The following is an 8,742-nucleotide window of genomic DNA, read 5'->3' as shown; positions in this document are numbered from 1 at the left end:
CAAAATGATGGGAAATAGAGGAATTGCAAGCAATAATGGGAAATAGAAGAAATGCACAAAATAATGGAAAACAGAATTTACAAAAAAAAAAAAAAAACACGATGGGAAATAGGGGAATCACACAAAATATTGGGAGGTAGGGGAATTGCACAAAATAATGGAAAAGAGGATTTGCAAAAAAAAATGATGGGAAATAGAGGAATCAACAAAATGATGGGAAATAGAGGAATCACAAAAATGGTGGGAAATAGAGGAATTGCACAAAATGATGGGAAATAGAGGAGTTGGGGCATTGGCATCGGCGCAGGTCGGAGCTGCTGAGCGTCCCCGTGCCGCCGTCCCCGCTGCCACCTCCGGAGCAGCAGGAAAATTGTCACCTCGGTCCCTTGGGGGGGCTCAGCCTGTGAGGTCCCGGCTGCACACACAGCGCTGGGGCTTTTGGGGGGTTTCTCAGCATTTAAATCAACATGACGTTAAAAAATATCTGTGTATTTAAACGGCTCTGGTGAGGGTGAGATCTGTTGCAGGCGACCGTGCCGGTGTTGGCTGGAAGGGAAGGAGGAGAGGGGCTGCTGCGGTCGGGCACCGGCTGGGTTTGGGGTCGGGGTTTGGGTTCAGGGCTCTTTGGGACGGCCGCAGAGCACGCACTGAGCCGCACCACGGCCGATCGGCCTCATCCCATGCCAGACCTGGAAACGGCTCAATCGTCCCCAAAAGCCCCGCTCCGATGAGGAGCGAGTCCTCCTCGTGCTTGGTGGAGCCCCAGGAGCGTGGCCGAGTTGGGGACTCTGCACCCCGAGCGCTGGGTGGGACGGGTGCGGGGTCAGGCAGGGTTGGCCCCGTCTGCAAACGGGATTTGTTGGTGTGCGTTTTTGCAGCGTTGCCTCGTTGCGGCAGCTCGCTCCCCAAATGGGATCGAGCCTAACCTCAATTTTTGCTTTTCTCCCCCCAAAAAAGGCTGCTGGCAGCGTGCGTGTCCACGGGTCCTGTGCGCAGGGAGAGCCGCCTGCAGCCGACGTGCGTGCAGCCGGAGCAGGGGATTAGCTCCCGCAGCAGAAATCCCACAAATTCCCCAGGATTTCTGGCGTCCCCGCTCGTGCCGGGGCTGCCCAAAACCCGGGGTTTTAACCCCATTTCCCTCAGGAAACCTCTCAGGGAAGTGGCCGTGCTGGGAGAAGCTGCTCCCGGAGCTCGGCGTTCATTTCTAGAGAAACATTTGGTGGCACCCGTACGGAGCCACGACCCCGCTCGGGTCGTCTCCAAGACCAAAAGAGATTTCGGGGCCATTCAAAAGAAATACACAAATAAATTCCACAGCTTAGTTTTGGGCTGATAATTAACATCAGCATCGCTCGAGCACTGCAAAGCCCCGGCGCTGGGACTTGCTGAGCTGCACCTGAGGTTTTATTGAGCCTGTATTAAATTTGTTGAACCTGTATTAAATCCCCTCCGGTGTCGCCGTCTCGGCGTGTCGGCTCGGCGCGTCCCCGCGTGCTTGGTGCCGGCGCTGCACGGATCGCGCCGGGCACTGGCTCTCAGGGGGTCATTTGGGGTCAGGATTTGGATTCTTGGTGCCTTTTTTTTTTTTTTTTTCCCTTTGTTTTAATTCAGAAAAGGCAATTGCCACAAGCTGCTGCCGCTGCCTGCGCTCCCCCTGGCTGTGCTGCGGATCGGGGTTCGGCACAAGGAGCTCGGCCGTGGCTCCGTGCCTCGGTTTCCCCATCTGGTTGCCCCTAATGGCATCGCCCCCATGGGCCCCGAAACCCTCCTGGCGCCCGGCTGGTTTGGGCTGAATTCATTCCTGGAGGGTGCCCTGGGTGGAAGCGGGGCAGGATTTAGCTTGGAGAGGTGGATTAAACCTCGGCCATCAGGAAATCACGCGGGGCCGGACACACGACTCGCTCACGATTCTGGCGACCAGGCCGAGCAAGTGGCGCTTTGGTGTTCTGGTCAACCAAATTTTTGCCCGAAAAGGGGCAAAAAGGGGTTTCAGTGGGTGCGAAGTCACCCCCTTCGGACTCACATGGTGGCTTTTTCCTCCTGTGGCAGTGAATTCGTCCGGGTTCGCTGCTGTAATAAATCAAATACTTGGTGGTGCTGGGGCTGGTGGTGGTGCAAGGGGGTTTGGGGTGTGCAAAGGGGGTTTGGGGTGATGCAAAGGGGGTTTGGGGCTGTTGGTGCTGCAGTGAGGGTTTGGGATGATGCAAACGGGGTTTGTTGGTGTTGCAATGGGGATTTGGGGTGACGCAAAGAGGGTTTGGGGTTGGTAGAGGTGCAAACAGGGCTGCGCCCAAGGTGGGCACCGGGCTGCACCCTGCTACGGTGACGCTGAGCAGAGGAAGAATTTTGGGAGCATTTAGGGAGCATTTTGGGAGCGTTTTGGGAACATTTTGGGAGCGTTTTGGGAACATTTTGGGAGCACCGGGCCGCATGCTGCACCCCGAGGGGTGGGAAGCAGCTGGGGCAGGAGGAGCCGAGGGGTTCCTGGGGCACCGGTGCCCGAGGGGAGGCCGGGAGCGGGGCCGGCCGCAGGGGTGATCCCGACCGCTGGATGACACTTGGGACTGTCACGCCGCATTAGGCTAAGCCCCGCTCAGGGCCTGCCCCCACGGCGGGGGGCGGCGATGCCGGGGGCGAGCGGGGGGCTGGGGAGGAGGTGCGAGGACCCCCACCCGCCGCACGGATCTGGCCCGTGCAACCCCAACCCCCGATTATTTTATTTTATTTTAGGGCTGTTTTCACCCCAAGCTGATCCGCAGCTGGTGCTGGGCAGACGGGCGCCCCTTGTAGCCCGTCCCACCCTCCTGGCTTATCCATTGGGGTTTTAATCCCCAAATGGCAAGAAATTCAGGGGGTGGCAGCAGGGACACGGAGGGAAGCTCCTATGCACCCCCCACCAGTCATGGGCACCCCTGGCCCCTCAAGCTTCTTGCAAGGTGGTGACCCCAAATGCTTGCATTCAGGCCCCCAAAATCTGTCGTGACCTTCCTTTTGGGCCACCTTGCTGCACCCCATTCCTGTCAGTGCACCCCATTCCCGTTGGGTTACCCCATTCCCTTTGGGGCACCCCATCCCCTCTCTGCACCCCATTCCTGTTGCGTTACCCCATTCCCATCGGGACACCCTAATCCCCTTGCTGCACCCCATTCCCATTGGGTCACCCCATTCCCTCTCCGCACCCCATCCCCTTGCTGCACCCCATTCCCTTCGGGGCGCCCCATCCCCTCTCTACACCCCATCCCGGTGTTTGTAAGCCCCGGGGAGGGTTCGGGGGGGGGGAGGGACGGCGCCGCGGGCTCAGCACCACGGTGCTGACCTCCTGCTCCGCTCCGCAGCCGTGCAGCGGGGCCGCATGGCGCACGCCCAGAGCAGCCCCGGCCAGTACCCGCTGGTCCCGGGGGACCCGTACGGCGGCCACGGCTACCTGAGCGGCTTCATCTCGCTGCTGCTGCGCGCCGAGCCCTATCCCCCCGCCCGCTACGGCGCCCAGTGCCTGCAGCCCAGCAGCGTCGTGGGCATCGAGAGCATCTGCGAGCTGGCCGCCCGCCTCCTCTTCAGCGCCATCGAGTGGGCCAAGGGCATCCCCTTCTTCCCGGACTTGCAGCTCTCGGACCAGGTGGCCCTGCTGCGCCTGGGCTGGAGCGAGCTCTTCGTGCTGAACGCGGCGCAGAGCGCCCTGCCGCTGCACGCCGCCCCGCTGTTGGCCGCCGCCGGCCTCCACGCCGCCCCCATGGCCGCCGACCGCGTCGTGGCCTTCATGGACCACATCCGCGTCTTCCAGGAGCAGGTGGAGAAGCTCAAGGCGCTGCACGTCGACGCCGCCGAGTACGCCTGCCTCAAGGCCGTGGCGCTCTTCTCGCCCGGTGAGGGGGGTGGGCGTGGCCCCGGGTGGGCGTGGCCTCATAGGGTGGGGTCGCGATGGGCGGGGTCTCGAGGGGTGGGGTAGCGAGGGGGTGGGGCTGTGGGTGGGGGTCCCGTGGGGTGGGGGCGATGGGGTGGGGGTGGGTGTGCAGGGAAGGGATGGGAATGGGCGGGGCTAAATGTGGGCGGGGCAAGGGGCGGGGATTAATTGAGTGGTTGTGGGCGGGGATTAAGGGGGTGTGGTTCCGACGGGGCGGGGCTAAATGGGGTGGGGGTGAATGGGTAGGGCTGGGTGAGCTGGGGGGGGGGCGGGGGGGGGGGCGTAATGGGTGTGGCTGTGGGTGGGGCTTAACAGGGTGTGGTAAGGGGACGGGGCAAAAGAGGGCGTGGTTGGTGGCTTGGGCGTGGGTGGGAGGAGCTAAAGGGCTGGGATGGAGTGGGTGGGGCTAAAATGGGGGAGGGGTTAAATTGGGGGCGGGGCTAAATTCAGGGTGCGTCTAATTGTTGCAGGGTGGGGTAGGGCGGGGTCAAATGGGGTGGGGCTGCAAAGAGAAGGGCTAAGTGGGGTGGGGCTGGGTGGGCGGGGCTAATGCCCCGAGTGGGCGTGGCCAGGTGGGCGGGACCTTTCAGCCGATAGTGGGCGTGGCCAACCAGCCTCTCCCCCCCCCATTCCCTTGGGGCTCCGTGCCTCAGTTTCCCCTTCCCCGCCCTGCTCCTCTCCACGGGGCTGCGGCCCTGGGGGGGTGGGGGGGGCAGGGAGGTGGCAGAGGGAAGGGGGGGGGTCCCTGTCCCCGCTGACGCCCCCTCCCCGCAGACGCCGTGGGGCTGTCGGACCTGGGCCACGTGGAGAGCGTGCAGGAGAAGTCGCAGTGCGCGCTGGAGGAGTACGTGCGCAGCCAGCACCCCAGCCAGCCCAGCCGCTTCGGCCGCCTGCTGCTGCGCCTGCCCTCGCTGCGCATCGTCTCGGCGCCCGTCATCGAGCAGCTCTTCTTCGTGCGCCTGGTGGGCAAGACCCCCATCGAGACCCTGATCCGCGACATGCTGCTCGCGGGGTCCACCTTCAGCTGGCCCTACATCCCCATGCAGTGACACCCCCACCCAGGGGCTCGCGACCGCAGTGGCCTTGGGGGCGGGACGGGGGTTTGGGGCTGGCTTCTCCGTTTTCTTCCTTTTTATTTTATTTGATTTTATTTTTTTGCTCCCCCCTCTCTCGTTGAGGCAGGGTCGGGATCGGCGCGGCAGGGCGCCCGAAGCAACGCGGGAGGCTCCGGGTGCGGGGCCAGGCGAAGGGAGAGGTGTGGACTATTTATAAAAATAAAATAAAACCTATATTATATCCTAATTAATCTCCTCTCACTCCCTTGAGTGACCAAACAGCGTATCTTCATTAACGTTTTTAATATTTTTCCTTATTGTCAGCGAGCCGATGAGCTCCTTCACTCCGACTCATGGGATGGTTTATTTTATTTTATTTTATTTTATTTTGTTTTATTTTGTTTTATTTTGTTTTGTTTTGTTTTACAATATTTTATTTTTTATTTTAATTTAATTTAATTTAATTTAATCCGTTTTATTTATTTCATTTCTTTTTATTTTACTTCATTTCATTTCATTTAACTTCATTTTAATTCATTTAATTTAATTTAATTTTAATTTAATTTAATTTTTATTTATTTCATTGTTTTATTTCATTTCCTTTTACTTTATTTAATTTCATTTAAATTTATTTTTTCCCTTTTTCCCCCACTTAAAAAAAAAAAAAATAACCCAATGCCTTTTTTTCCCTTTCCTTGGCACTGGAGCTGGCAGCGACGCTCACTGAACGCGTGCCAGCGCCGCTCCGGCACCGCGCCCCTCCCCGGGTGGGATGGGGTGACCCCAGTCTCATCCCAGCGCAGCCCCATCCTTCCCAGTATGGTCCCCTTCTGCTCCCAGTGTGCCCCATCTCCCCAGTATGACCCCGTTAGGGCCCCCTGTTATGGTCCCAGGGCAGCCCCAGTCCGATCCCGATGTGGCCCCAGTGTGATACCAGTACACCACCATCTGATCCCAGTATTCTCCCCAGTATGATACCAGTACAGCCCTCACGCTCATCCCAGTATTCCCCCATTCCAATCCCAGTATTCCCCTGGGCCAATCCCAGTACGCCCCCAGCATGGTCCTAGTATAGTCCTCAATTTCATCCCAGTATACTCCCAGCCCTATCCCAGTATGCCCCCCAGCGTGATCCCAGTATGCCCCCAGTGCACCCCCAGCCCTCTCCCAGTGCAGCCCAGTCTGCAGCATCCCTGCGGGCCGTGGCGATGCCGCCGATGTTTTATTGCAGATTTTTTAAAGCCCATTAGAGAAAAGTCAAAAATGGCCTTTTCAAACCAAAGGACGCGGGCCCAGCCGCATGTGACCCTTCCATAAATAACGTCGGGGGGGCTGGGGGGGGGGAATATTTTAGGCAAACACCGCGTGGGGCTGAGTTATGGGCGGCCGAGCACCAGGAAAAGGGGCGCTGGGCTCCCTTCGAGGGCGAGCTGGAAAAGGCCACGGGGAAAAGTTACTGCGGGGCGGGCTCGGCCCCTCGGCCGGGGCTCGGTGTGGCGAATCAGCCCGGCTCGGTGCGGATTTGTGATAAAAAAAAAAAAAACAAATCGCATCGCCGGGGAGGGAGCGCCGCGGATGCAGGAGCCGCTGGGCGAAGGCATCGCGTCGGATGATGGGCAGAGCCGTCACTCAAAGTCAATCAGAGACGGGGAGGGTCGGCGCGGGGAGCCAAGACTGAGGGGGGCGGGTGGTGGAAATTAAAAATAATAACAAAAAAAAAAAAGCCAGTTTTAAGCAGCCGAGAGCCGTGAGAGCAGCGTGGGGGGTGGGCGCAGCCGTTTCGCACATCACGATGCAGCCTTCCCCGCTTGTTTTTTTTTTTTTTTCCCTTTTTTTTTTTTTTTTTTTTTTTTTTTTTCCCCTAATAATGGATAATATGTCCAGGGAAGGTACGAAATTGCTGCCTCGCGTTATCCACCTGGGGCTGTTTCAATTCCCTTTTTCCCCCCGGCACCTCGTCTATTTGCACGTATAAGCGGCGTACCCGTGTCTGTCCGTCCCCCCGTCCGCCCAGTGCATGCACCTAACGTCCACGTGCACCCTTGGCACAGACGGGGCCTCCACCCCCGGCAGTGCTGGAACTCGCATAAAAAACATGGGCACACACGTGCACGCACGCGCACGCACCCATCCACGGGCATGCACACCCCATGTACACGGGTGCAAAGCCACGTGCATCCATGCAGAGCCATGCACGTTCATGCAAAACTGTGGGCATGCATGCAAAGCCATGCAAAGCATGCACACAAACCTGTGCACATGCGTGCACGGCCATGCACAGCCATGCAAAGCCATGCACAGCCATGTACACCCATGCAAAGCCATGCACACCCATGCACACGCATGCACAGCCATGTGCACCTATGCACACCCATGTACACTCGTGCACACCCACGCACACTCCCACACCAGCCAACACCTCGATTCCCCTCCCCGCGAGGCCGGAGCCGCGCCGACGGCTTCTAATTTTAACTAATTGGAGACGATCCAACGGCTCGGCTCGGGGGGAGCAGATAAATTCTCGATGGATCGATTAAGTGGCTGCTTGGCTGCCGTTAGCTCAGCTCCCGGCTCCAGCGCCCGGCCGGGACGGCCGCCTCAGCCCGCTCCCCATTTGGCCACGCCGACTGCCGGCTCCATCTGCCGCGGCGCTGCCCGGCTGTCGGAGGGACCCGCGAGGTGCGAACCGCTTGTCAGGACAATCTGGGAAGCGGGGGCCTCGTGGCGGTTGTGCGAGGGGCGGCCAAGCTCCGTGGAAACCCGGTGCTGGGCGTGCGCGCGCCGCCACGCGTGTCGCATGCACGTGCACGCCCCACGTGTGCCCGCACGGGCACGTGCGCGCGTGGCGGGGCCGGGGATCGATAATTGGGAGGTAAGTTTGCGGTCAGTAGCCAGACGCTATGCGCAGGGGCTGCCACGGGGAGCCCGCGTGCACGGCTCCTTAACCCCTTCCCAGCCAGGAGCGGGTCCCCGCCGCGGCGAAGCCTTCCCAGGACACGGAAGCCTTCGTCCCTTGGGGCCTGGCATCCCCATGGGAGCACAGCAACGGGGGGCTTTTGGTGACGGGGGGGCTCAGGCAGCACCCAGGGGCTCAGCACCCCGCGGGCTGGGCTCTGAGGAGTGCCAGCAGCCTGTGCCCACCCTGCAGCAGCTCTGGGGAAACTGAGGCACAACTGGGGACGGGGCAGCTGCGTGTCCCCCCCTCCAGCTCCACTCCCCTCCCGGCTCTCAGCCCTGCTCGGGGAGAACTCGTCAAGGTCGCCTCGGTGCCAGGAGCTAATTTACAGTGCTGACATTAAGGCACCAGACAAAATCCGGCACCCAGGCGCTCGGGTGGCGTATATACGATGGGAGGATTTATCGGCCGGCACGCAGGCAGGGGCTCTCCATGGGGACGACAGCAGCCCCTGGAGCAGCCCCTGGGGTGCCCGTGCTGCTCCCCAGCTCCCTGCAGTGGGCCTGGGGGTCCTCATGGGCTGGATCCAGCCCCCCTGGCACAGAGTGGGGTCACTTCCCAGATCCCCACCCTGGGAAATGCCCTGCTTATCCTTATCCCCCAGCCTCATCCCATCTCTCTCTGTCTCTGTCCTCAACCCTGTTCCCATCCCTGTTCCCACCCCCATTCCCACTCCCACCTTCATTCCAATCCTCATCCTTTCCCATTACCATCCATTCCCATCCTCATCCTCATCCCCATACTCAGTCCAATTCCAATCCCCACTCTTCTTTCCAGCCCCATCCTCATCCTCATCCTCATCCTCATCCTCATCCTCATCCTCATCCTCA

The 8,742-nt window shown here is 59.8% G+C and overlaps 1 protein-coding gene across 1 annotated transcript in view; it reads left to right on the top strand.

Annotated features, from left to right (window-relative positions):
• Positions 1-5,203, top strand: part of LOC118178150 (nuclear receptor subfamily 2 group F member 5-like) — a 7,894-nt gene extending 2,691 nt beyond the window's left edge. Inside the window, exons 2-3 of the mRNA XM_035346441.1 lie at positions 3,336-3,863; positions 4,676-5,203. Coding sequence (XP_035202332.1) covers positions 3,336-3,863; positions 4,676-4,950 — 803 coding nt within the window. The 3' untranslated portion in view covers positions 4,951-5,203. The remainder of the gene's footprint in view (positions 1-3,335; positions 3,864-4,675) is intronic.
• Positions 5,204-8,742: the final 3,539 nt, after the last annotated feature.

This window comes from Oxyura jamaicensis, chromosome 25 (assembly GCF_011077185.1).
Source record: "Oxyura jamaicensis isolate SHBP4307 breed ruddy duck chromosome 25, BPBGC_Ojam_1.0, whole genome shotgun sequence".
Taxonomy (NCBI): domain Eukaryota; kingdom Metazoa; phylum Chordata; class Aves; order Anseriformes; family Anatidae; genus Oxyura; species Oxyura jamaicensis.
This window is presented reverse-complemented; position numbering and strand designations above follow the sequence as displayed.